Raw genomic sequence first — 12,839 nt, forward strand, 5'->3', positions numbered from 1 at the left:
GATTTAAAAAATGATGCATGCATTTTCTGGGCCAATTAAAACTTCTTGTTTAATTTTCTTTTTCCAAATCACTAGTGAAGGTGGAGTAGCCTTCAATGTTCCTGTGAAAATTCAAAATAATAAGAGAACCACTTATGGTCTTACTTATAGATCTACTGAGGAGTAAGATGTAAAACAATGAAATTTTTCTTGAAAAGAGAAGCTCTTTATTCTGAACAAATTTTTTTCTTTACTACATAGAAATTTTTCATTTTTGATAATGAATTTAGGGCCAAATTAAAAAAATGATACACAAATTAAAATCACAACTATAAGAAATGCTATAACATCTCTTTCCTCACGTCCCTGATGTTCATTCTTATTGCTTTCATTCTCTAAAACTATAGCTGATCAATACACCCACCTCAAAGGCCAAGACCTGGAGAAGTCTAAAGGCAGAAAATATAAGTGAGTACATAATTATGCAATCAAACATGTAAGATGTAAATATGCAGTCCTCCAATAGGTTCCAAATATTGGTCTAAAAATAAGGAAGGGATTCAGGATTTTATTAAAGTTCACTGTCTCATTCTAATGGCAACCAGTTCAAAATTAAAATAAAATTTTGTATTTTCCTCAGTATCAATTATTTGTAGAAAACATTATTTTTCAAGGACTTGCTCTGCAAAGAAATAGGGCAGTAAAAAAAAGTGTTCATTTTTTCCCCCAGCCTCCTTGTGACATATAGAATAATTTATTCTGTTAGCATCCATGACTGCTGATTCATAAGTTGTAAGTTTATAACTTGTAACTAGTATGCCACAATTCTAAATTCATAATTTGGCATTGTTCTCACTATTTCCCCCAAAGGTTGCCACTAATGTCCTACTAAAGTCTGATTATACCAAAAGGCTAGGATCAAAATATGTTTCCTTTCCATTTTGGCGGAATATATTACCTGCCAAATACTGGAGTCCATTTTTTCTGCTACTTTTTCCCACGTTCAGGTATTACTAAAACTATTCCTCTCATGAAATGTTTCGTTTTTTCTTTTATATTAACTACCATGAAGTTTAAATCTCATCCAGTGCATGGAAATATTCAATTTTATTGCCCTTAAACTGAAGCAATATAAAAATGTTGCCAAGTTAGGTAACAATAGAGAACTGTTGAAAGATGTATTTGCCAAACTGTCAATTTGTGGTAGATTCCAAATCTTTTGAAATGGATAAAAGAGCAACAGGTTGTAATTGTCAGGGTTATATCTATCTCCCACATTACTAATAGGGATTATATGTTCCAAATTTTTCTCCGTAGGAAAGGTTTTACTTGTCAATAAGAGATTTAAAAGAACAGTGAGGGGTTGGGCACTGGTATCTCTTTCTCAAGCCAATTTTAAAACGTATGCATCAAGAATATCGGCTTTTGCCTCCCTCTCTCTACCCCTGTTGTAATCCTCTTAGTGTCTTCTTTACCACAATGAGCATCAAGAGTCTACAATAAAAGGCCCTATGGATATCTATCACCTCTGCTAGAATCCCTCTTTAAAAGTGCTCCATTTCAGGTTATTAAATTACTATTTCCAATGCACTGATCACCTCTCTGTATATAACTGGAGATGCTTTTCTGAAAGGATTGTAAGATTTCATAGCTAAGGGAGGGACATTTTTCTTTGAAAGCTTCTTTTTTACTAGCCAGTTTATCAAATTGTTGCTTTCTTATACTACTATTTTGGTTGGACTAAAATTTTATTCAAAACCAATTTCTTCTTCTAAAAATATGATAGTGTACAAACTTTTATTTAAGATGAGTTTTCTCTTTTTCACTGAATCATTAAAACCAGCTAATAATGACGAAATAAGTGGATTGTTATTCTCTCATTTTTCAACATTATAAAATATAGTTATCTTTTCAAGTCCTACACTGGCATAAAATCAAAAAAAAAAAAAAAGAAGCCTCCTTTGAGTTCTTTTCCTCTGATAGCTCTTTGATATCCTTTTCTTTTTTTTTTTTTTTCAGATTTGAGCTGGTTTCTGTTGAATGAGTTAATTAACCAGTGAATTCAATTCCATCTAGCTAACTCTGAACATCTAGATATTGCAGTAATGACAAGGATGACCAGGATGCCCTTTGCCCTTGAGAAAGATCTATTCCAGCAGGGAGGATAAAAAAAAAAAAGGACCTCTTGAGTTATTCCTAACACAACATTAAATCAGATCTTGCCTGTGTTTGAATATTTCCAATGGCTCCTTGCTTTCTACAGATCAATATCCAGAATCTCTAACAATGAATTTAAGACCCTTCATGATCTGATTAGATTCTCAGTGGAATCTAGCATTCTTCCTTTTCTTCCCCAATGTGACCTGATATGTGTTCATATCATACTTGGAGCACTAGTTGACTTTGAACTATGCAAAAAATGCTTGATAGGAACAGCATCAAGTTCAAACTCATTATGAGTGGCATAGAATGGATGCAACAAGGATGTGAGTCCAGAAACATCATATCTAGTGTGGAGATGAAGGTCAGTAAAGAAAGATTTCATGAAACAGGCACAAATCAGGTAAGACTAGAATGATAGGCAGAATTTCAGGAAGCCTTTAAAGAATGCCAGCTGTATGTCAGACACTGTGTTAGAAAATGGCATAAGGATGTTAAAGAAGGCTGGTGGGTAGTGACAAAGAAAGAGAGGTTGAATTCCAGGGATCCACATGGGCCTAATAACAGAAATCGTGCAGTACTTTCAGAAAACAACAAATGAACAATCGGGCTTGGATAACACATGAGGAACATATTAGCAAATATTGAGCCTTGAAAGATAGATGTAGCTAAATTTTAAAAATCATTCATCAAAAATGTATTGTGCACCTGCCTTACATTCAAAATCTGTCCTAGAATTCACAAATACAAAGATGAGTGAGACATAGTGTCTGTGCCCAAAGAATTCTCAATTTAGTGTAAGAGAAAGGAATAAAAACAAATGACTATACCAAAACACAACTCTAAAGACAAAAAGGAAGTTCAATAATATGAGGTTCATTCTTGCTGGAGGACCTGAGAAAACTTCTTGGAAGAAGAGGGAGTTGAATAAAGCCTTAAAAAAGCAAGGAATGGTAATGGTGTAGTGGTGGGGGGACGTATATCCGAGGCAAACAACACACGCCATGATACAAGAGTACCAAAGTGAGAAACATATTATGGGGCACAATATATTAGCTCTAACTGTAGTTTCGGGTACAAAGATCAAGAAGAGAAGATTGAAGAGAAGATTGGGAAGGCAAGTTGAGAGTAGAGGTGGATTAGAGGAGATCCATGGAGATCAATGAAGGCCTGATAAGGATTTGGAATTTCAGTAGGCAACTGCCAGGGATACAAGTTTTTTGAACAGGAAATAATATCACAGCAAAAACCTAAAAAGCAATGCCAAGAGGATCAGAACTATGGTAAATAAATCAGATAAATACAAAATACAAAAGGCATTAATTCTTAGTTGCATTTATGTTCTACATTTGCTCAAAATCTAACAGGATTAGAAATACAGTTGACCCTGAATAACACAGACTTGAACTGCGTGGGTCCACTTACATGCGGTTCTTTGATATAGCAGAGTATTGTAAATGTATTTTCTCTTACACTATGATTTTCTTAATAACATTCTCTTTTTTCCAGCTTCCTGGAGATAATACAGTACGTATTGCATACAATATATAAAATACGTGTTTATAGACTTTATGTTATTGGTGAGGTTTCCAGTTAACCATAGGCTATTCACAGTTAAATTTGCAGGTAGTAAAAAATTAAATGTGGAGGGGTACCGGGGTGGCTCAGTCAGTTAAGCGTTCAACTCTGGCTCAGGTCATGATCTCATGATTTGTGGGTTTGAGCCCCATATCAGGCTCTGAGCTGTTGGCACAGAGCCCGGAGCCTGCTTCGGATCCTGTGTTTCCCTCTCTCTCTGACCCTCCCCTGCTCACGTTCTCTCTCTCTCTCTCTCTTTCAAAAACAATAAATAAAACATTAAAAAAATATATCTGTTCAAAGACCTTTCATAGCTCAGTTGGAGAAGAAAATTCTTTGCTGGCATGAGAAATTTCTAGGTGTAAATTAATACATAGACCTTTTGGATTGGACTGTCATGAGTGGGTTTCCAAAGAACTCTTATTCCTTAAATACATTGATCCACAGAGCAAATAGATAAAATCCTTGTTTAACAGCCATCTTAAAGTTTTTAAAACAATGCCAACTTATTAATACAGTAGATAGAAAGAAAATATGCTAAGCAATAGTACTTAAGTGACATAATCCAGGTAAAAATTTTTCTAGTAGGAATACTATATATTGGTTCAGTTTTAAAAGTGCTTAATTAACAGGAAATAGAGAATAATGCCCCAACATTTGTAAAATACTTGAAACTTTTCAAAAACTTTCACAAAATCCACTCAGTCACCATGTATCAAATGACAATCCACTACATAAAATACCTTCATTAAGTATAATAAATAATTCTGACCTTGTTCTGTAGGAAATGGTTCTCCAAGTCCACCTTTTCAAATTGATCAGGTATCTGTTGACTGGTACCATTGAAATTAACTGGGAATCCTTCACAAACTTCCCAACTAAGAAAAGTAAAATATTTATTTTTGTTAAAATAATATGTACTTAATTACAATACTCTTTAATCTACTAGTATAATAACTTATATGTCTTATACTCTACAGGGGAGAGAAAAACAAATGTTTAGTCCATAATCTTTTTAAACAGAAATTTGTAATGTGTTTTGTTATCCATACCTGGGAAAAGGGAGACTTAAAGTTTGTATCTTGCAATTATTTATGATACTGAGGGATCCCACACCTAATTAATGATTAATAGAACAGAGAAATAAAAAAAATGATTTTTAATCTTACAGAATCACTCACAGTGGGCACCATCTTCACTGTTAAATTTTATTCTAAATACAATGGACTATGAATAATAACAGATTTTTTTATACTTAGCGTGGATGTGTAAAGCACATTATTTTGGTAATTTTTAGACAGTCTTAAGAGGCAGCACAGTCTAATGAGCACATGGACAAGCCACAAACTGGAGTAACTGGGTTTCATTCTTACTTCAGCCATTCTTATTTTAAAAGTAAACCAAACCTAATTCTAAAGAAAATTATCAGGCTCAACACTGATATGTTAAGATACATCACATAGCATGTTATTCAACAGAAACCAGTTCTGGGGCTGTTAATAGTATTTTTTCCAATACCCTGAGAACTATAAATTAGAGTATGATTATTAAGACTTCAAATAATGCACATTAGAGTATAGAAAGAAAATTCAAATGGAATCCAAAAATTATGTAAATTGTCTTCAAATAAGTTTGCTTTCAGTAAGGGCAGTTTCATATTGTTATGCTTAGTGACCTAGATCTAACTTAAAAACCACTCAATACAACAGTACTCATTGCACCCAGGGAAGGGAAATTAAGAAGGAATACATGAATTAGAAATTAAACTCCTTGCTAAAACCTGAAGGGAAAGGGTCTGGGCAAATTTAGTAGCTTGGGGAAAGATTGTGGCACAAGAAATAAATCTTATAAATGGAAATGCTTATAAAAAGAAATGCCGATACGTTATTTTCTATCTATAAAGAAAAAGAAGACAAAACAGATTCTAATCTTGCCTGGAAAGTGCAGGCAGTCACTGGGGGATAGAGTTGTTTAAACAACCAAAGAAGACCAAAGAATTCATCTTTGTAGACATGTTTAGCAGTAGGTTGACACTAGCTGGATTGAGTGACCTCATCAGACTGCTTCTGGTTCTCTGGATTTTCCCTCTATAACCTTTTCACCTGTATATTAAGGACACTATAATTTGTTAAATTACAAAATATAAAATATAGATGGGACCTGACAGAGAGATCACCTAATCTAACACACTATCAGTGTCAAATACAGTAGCCACTCATCATATAATTTAGGGGCACCTGGGTGGCTCAGTCAGTTAAGCATAGGACTCTTGGTTTCAGCTCAGGTCATGATTTCACGGTTTGTGGGATCAAGCTCTGCATCAGGCTCTGTGCTGACAGCATGGAGCCCACTTGGTATTCTCTCTCTCCTCTCTCCCCTCTTTCTCTGCCCCTCCCTTCTCATAATGAATAAATAAATATTAAACATTTTTAATCAGTATAATTTAAACAAAATTAAAAATTCAGTCACATTAGTGACATTTTAAGTGCTCAATAATTACAACATATGCTTCTATCATCATAGCAAGTTCTATTGGACAGTGCTAGACAGTGGGTAAGCCCTCAGTTCTTTTTTTTTTTTAATGTTTATTTATTTATTTTGAGAGACAGCATGAACAGAGAAAGGGCAGAGAGAGGGGAGGAGAGAGAGAATACCAGCATGACTAGCACAGAGCCCAATGTGGGGCTCAATCACATGAAACATGAGATCATGACTTGAGCCAAAATCAAGAATCTGTCACCAAACTGAGCCACCCCAAGCCCACAGTTCTTAAAAAAGACAATCTGTTTTAGAATCCTGGCTCTACCATGTACCAATGTGTGAATGGACAAATTACTCTGCCTCTCTGTGCCTCAGTTTCTGTCTCTATAAAATGGAGTAATAGTGAGATAAGGTAATGATGGTATTAAAATAATTGTTTTGAGGATTAAATAAATCCTTACCCAATTCATTTAGAACTGTGGTCAACACTTAGTAAATACTGGGTTTTATTATATATAGATAAGAAGCTGACACCCACCCGCCCATGTACAATCATGAACAGAGATGGGGCTAGAAGCTCAAATCTTCTACCTCCTGTGTTGCCACCACCCCATCATTTCTCTAGCATATTGCTTCTGTTCTCAATTGCTTCTGTTCTCATCATCATCAAATGAGATGCTTAAATACGAACACTCCCACAAGAAAACATATTATTTAATATTTTAATGATTCCATTCAAAACTCTTAATTTAGAAACCACTAAAAACAGTTTTTACATTTCAAATAAAATTGTTACCTCTGCAAAGCAGAAACTATAGTCCGCTCATTGCTTCATATGGTTTTTTAAAACTTAAGAAAAGTTACTGATAAGTCTTTTTAGACATGAGCTCATTACATCATGTAATAAGTCAAAAAAATACACAATTGCTTATTAAGACAATTAGACAACGTCTTTCAGTGTTTCAATCTCTCACTCTGGGAAATCTGAATTAGGTAATACAGACTACTTTAACCAGGCACATGTTAATTTACTTGTCACATCCAGGTAGCAGAACAGCATTAGGATCCAAGAAGGTTTTATATGCAACTGTAATGCCATCTCTGTCAAATGCAGTCACTTGGTCAAAGGTCAGACTCAAAACAGGGTTTAGTGGAGATCTGAAAAATGGAAAAAAAAAACATCAAAGTGATCTGCAAATTTATACAAACACTGAAATTTGAGCACAACTAAACAATAAAACCTACAATATCAGTGAGTAATAAAGTCCAGAAAAGTGAATTTCCTATTATAAAGCACTACAGTTGATATCTTATACTGATACCTGAAATGCACATTTTAGTTTATTTGGCTGATAATATGTCAAGGACAGTTGCAACACATGTAATTTTTAAAAATAATTTCAATAATAAAAGCAAAGTATTTAGTTGAGAAAAACAAGCAATTATCGTTCACACAATGCAACACACCATTAATATTCTCTGGAGAAGATAATTAAATGAATTCTTAATATTTGGCTATGAACTACTATTTTTTATAAGCACACTAAATGCTAGGCTGATTTCATTTTCCATATTACATACTGTTAGTTATTTTGTTTTAGAGTAATTTAATTATAAGAGAATTAAAATCAAATGAGAAACGTCTTAAATAAAAACAATGGCAACTGGCATTATGTCATCCATGAGCCATTTTTGTCTCAATTGGTGACAAAGACTTGATATTTAACTTCATAATTATAGGACTCAACCGCATCACCTGTGTAGGGTTGTCAAAAATTTTTAAATTGAATCTAATCGTGAGAAAACATGCAGATAAATCCAGAATGTGGAACATCCTACAAGAATAGTGCCTGAACTCTTCAAAAAAAAAAAAAATTCAGTGTCATGAAAAGCAAAACAAAGGTGAGAGAATATTCTAGATTAAAGAGAACTAGAGAAAATAACTAGATGCTATGTATGAATCTTATTGGGATCCTGGACCACAAAAAACTCTAAAGCACATTTTGGGTAGATTAAACATAGATTGCATAGTAGATGAATTACATAATTGCTGACTGTGCTAGTTATTACTATGTGGTGACATAAAAGAACATTGTATTATTCTTCAGTTACATGACTGGGAGCATTTATGAGTGAAACTTTAACGGTTGTCTGGAAATAATCTCAAACCTCTCAAAAGAGAGAGAAGGGAGATATAAAAGGTTAAAACTAATGTGGCAACTTTTTAAACTCGTGAACCCAGGTGAAGGATATATATGTATTCATTGTACTATTTTTCAAGTTTTCTGTAGACTGCATCTTGTCCAAAATAAAAATTGGGAGAAAACAATAATTACAAGACTCAAAATAAAAGCAGATACTGGCAAAATCATCTTTTTATAAATCAGCAAACTAACTCCACATATCAACATATATTAGACACATTAGCATTACTGTCTAAAAATGAATTTCATTTACTTAGTCCATATTGCACATTGTCTTAATATATTTCAAACTAGATCTAGGAAATAACTCTTAGACATAAATTTTAGAAATTCCAATAGTAGCACAATGCTACAATTGTTCCCTAGTGCTTTATATTGGTATCAAAACCAGAAAAAAATATTATCCTATTAAAATAACAATGACATATAAACAAATATACACTTATGAGTTCTTCCAGCTACCATCCTCAGGTGATTTTAGGGTATTCTAGATACTTTGAATTTTACTAGTTATTCTATAAATATGATTCAATTAACCAAGAACAAGTGTGCTGGTTGATCTTATTAAAATAACAAACATCATTAAAAACACCAAAATTAGTCATTGTTTTCAGTTTAATAATACTACTTGAGAAGAAATTATTAGACATACATTTTAGTAAAGCCTTTCCTTGTCATTGGAAGAGCTTGCTAAATTATTCACGAATCCTGGACACTATAAAATTCATCGCTGTTCTATCATTGTAAAAAACAATTCTAATGTGTAATTAAATTATATTTTGAAATCTGTCTATGGAAGAAAACATCACTCCTTACATATATTTTTAATTCTATACACTACACAGCATAAGAAATTATTAAGCATTTTAATTTTACTCTACTAGGAGAGAAGAAATAGAATTTCATAATATGCTACCCACAACTAATGCAACCAACTTCTTCCAAAACCTTCATGAATTTCTGGGTAGATTTATTTCAGTATTTGCAATTTTGACTATTAGAATATATAGCAAACCCAATCAGCTCCTAGTCTGTCTACGCTATTGTTATTATAATTAATATATGATCAATTACACCTGATAGGAAAAATTATTTTCCTCTATTTCCCTTATTCAAATAAGTAAAGGCTTAAAATTTTTTTAAATAGGCAGAAAAGTGTGTTTAAATTTCCTGACAAGCAGTTTCAGAGTTCATCTGGATGTGTCCTGTCAAAATATGCATAAATTTCTAAGATATTCCACACAACAGCCCAGCTCATCAGTGCCTGTAGACTGCAGCCTTTTTCTTTTTCCAGAAACACAGATAATTTTATGCAGGAATTTACCAATCTACAAAAATTTACACAATGCTCAGCAATAACCAGTAATTATTGTGGGATAATGTAAGGCGCTTTTGAGGAATATAACTTTGATAGGATAGGGCTTACAAGCTTTACCAATTTATCTTTAGCTGTCCTGTCATTGGTGCTTAAAAGGTTAAGACTTTATTTGTGAAAACATAGAGAGATAGTGGGGAATCATGTTGTCCACAGCTTCATAAATCTTGCTTAAGATCCTTTTCAATTACCATCCATTTCTCCTTTAAAAAGGGACAAAAAAATAGAGGAGTGGAAGCAGGTCAGGGCAGTGTGCGACAATGACAGTGTGATGGGCTTGGGCCCCCCGTGGCGTTTCCATCTGCTATCATTAAGGTGACTACTCAGACATGAACAAATCCCGCTTGCTGTGCTGACAGGCAGACTTCAAGAACTATGACAAGGCATTAAGACAGAAAGTCAGAGAGAGAGAGAGAGAGAGAGAGAGAGAGAGGGAGAGGGAGAGAGAGAGAGAGAGAAGGAGAGAGAGAGAGATGTCATATCTCACAAACAATACTGTCTCACAAAAAACACCCCGGAAATTTTATTGGAATGCAGAATTTCAAAAAAAATTCACAAAGGGTAGTACTGGGCTTCTCAACTCCCCTTTTAAATTAGCTTGCCCCTGGGAAGATTGAGGACAGACAGAAAATAAACACCTTGTTCCTACCTGTATGCTTTACCGTAAGAGACCCAAATTTTTTGTTCATTCTTCAGCAAAAGTGGATTCTTAATTTCTTGACCATGCTCATCAAAAAGCCGGATTGAAGAAAAATTGAGGCCTAGTGGGTTGGTGGGAGATCCTTGAAGCCTCTGATGGATCTTGAGAAGTAACTGGTGGTGGGGGAAAATAATGAAGAAGGAGAAGGAGAAGGAGAAGGAGACGGAGAAGAAGAAGAAGAAGAAGAAGAAGAAGAAGAAGAAGAAGAAGAAGAAATAATGTAAAATGTGAACATATATAACAAACTGTCTGTACTCTGTAACAAATGAATCCAAACAAATGATAATTAAATTCATATAGAATGTTAAAAGAAGTGTGAAATGATGGCAATATTTAGCTCAGTGTAAAGTAACAAAATGAGCAGGGGCTTTTAACCAGCAGGGGGTGCCACAGGCTTGTGATTGAGCTCTGACCCTTTGGCACAGGGACTGAAAGCAGATGTGACAGTCTTACAGAAAGAGCAGTTAGCTTCTACACATGGTAACAGTCCTCTTTGATAAGGGTTATGCTTTTCTTGTGTGAGCTGCACATTTTGTTAGGCTCCTTCCAGAGCATGTTCAAGTTTACAACCAGCAACCTCCCCCTTCCCAACTAACCTCCGGTAACCAATGGTAGAACAAGTCACCACTTACAGGATTGCAGAAATAAACATGGTTTTCAAGCTATGTTGATTCACTTAGACGAACCCTTCTTGAATGTAGTTTAATTAAGAGCCTTTCAAAAGCTTGTGAGCTGCTTCAATTATGAAAATGTTTTCAAGTTGTGAGTAAGCCATAATTGAAATATGAAGTATGAAATGCTGCCATTTTACATTTTAAAAAATAGCATTGCCAATGTTTGCTTCTGTCGTACGCTCCGGGTTGCTAAATTATCAAGATATTTCTAATTTAAGGCACACTTTAAATGAAAGTAATTCTAACTAACTGTGTTGCACATGGAATTTTAAAGGACATTTTTCCTTATCCATCAACTTTGTTTGAATGTTTAAGCTCTTTCCTGCTCTGCACCCCACACTATCCATCATTCTATTCTCCCTGGAGCCTTCTGTCACAGGCTTCCTTTTCTTCTCTCCCTTGTCAGTTCTTATGTCTCTCAGTTTCTTGTTACTCTGTAATCTCGGCAGGGAGACAGATATATTTGTGGCCTTTTCTTGCCTAGCTGCTGTTCAGGGTGTTTTTTGGTCTTTCTATTAATTCGCATTGAAGGTATATTGAGAAGCTAAATGCCGAAGCTTAGACGAAAGAAGGCAAAGTTGCGATCCTGCCTTATACCCCAGGTTTCCTCACCTATTGGCTATAAAGTATTGTCCGGGTAAAATATTTTCTTTGATCGGCAACCATATTTATAGAGCACCTAAGACTTAGGCTTTGTTGTAATTAGAGATAAATAACCGCATCTCTAACTTCATCAGCTCTACATTGTTTTCATCGCCTCTATGTTGACCAGATTTTTACCCTTAAGCATCAGAAAGGCTGAAAACAATGACACATTTTTCATTTCATTGAAGTTAATGTTTCTCATCCAGCCTAATCAAGTCCTTTGAATTAAAAATAATGATTAGGGAAGGTGATAGAACAATAAAAATCTGCATTGTTTTTGGCTTTGTTCGTTGAAGCCACAAGCATATTTTGAATTCTATAGATTGTTTTTACAAAGCCCTACATTTATTTCTGTGTGATCTCAGCCCTTGAGCTTATTTTTGGTCGAGTTGCTATTATTTCAGGAAACATGTAATGCTGATCATCTTTTAAATCACAGTGATTTTGCTTTGAAAGCATCATCCTTTTTTGTAAAGGGGAAAGATATAAAAGATTTAAGGCCTGATCCAAGAAAGAAATATGTACACAGAGAATAGGAGTATGTGGCAGGAGGATATGAACACCTGACCACTTAACCAAATTCATTTTCACAGGAGAAGCATTGCAATTTCTATTTTCTCAACTTGGTGACAGACTGAATTTTAGGTGTTCAAAGATGTGCATTCAACAGCCTACAGGAGGTCAGGGCCTCAGTGCCTTTCATCTCTAGGTCATTGGCTAGGGCAGGGTTATGGCAACCAAAAGTTGCGATAATCTTCACCCATTTATCTTTAAAGCTATCATCACCAAGTCTTTATAAGATAAGAATTTGTTTAAGGACCTGAGAAGAGTGTGAAACATCTTAGGCTAATGATTGAGACAAGTGCGTGCCAAGGGAATAGTCATCCTTGGGTACCACAAGGGAATCTCCCTAACAAAGAGCTTTATAGTGCCCCTAATTCAAGTTTTTCCCCTAGAATTACTTGCATATAAAGCAAAGCATAGGTCAGTTTCAATGTGCCATAAGCCAACACAAAAACTTTCTATAAAATAATATCTTCCTA

At 34.6% G+C, this 12,839-nt stretch overlaps 1 protein-coding gene across 1 annotated transcript in view; it reads right to left on the reverse strand.

Moving 5' to 3' along the window:
• Window positions 1-12,839, reverse strand: part of DCDC1 (doublecortin domain containing 1) — a 309,876-nt gene that overhangs the window by 36,648 nt on the left and 260,389 nt on the right. Inside the window, exons 14-16 of the mRNA XM_043582274.1 lie at window positions 10,427-10,590; window positions 7,231-7,356; window positions 4,490-4,595 (exon numbers count right to left, since the gene is read on the reverse strand). Of these exons, the coding sequence (XP_043438209.1) occupies window positions 4,490-4,595; window positions 7,231-7,356; window positions 10,427-10,590 (396 nt within the window). The remainder of the gene's footprint in view (window positions 1-4,489; window positions 4,596-7,230; window positions 7,357-10,426; window positions 10,591-12,839) is intronic.

The sequence above is a fragment of the Prionailurus bengalensis genome, chromosome D1, assembly GCF_016509475.1.
Source record: "Prionailurus bengalensis isolate Pbe53 chromosome D1, Fcat_Pben_1.1_paternal_pri, whole genome shotgun sequence".
Lineage (NCBI taxonomy): Eukaryota > Metazoa > Chordata > Mammalia > Carnivora > Felidae > Prionailurus > Prionailurus bengalensis.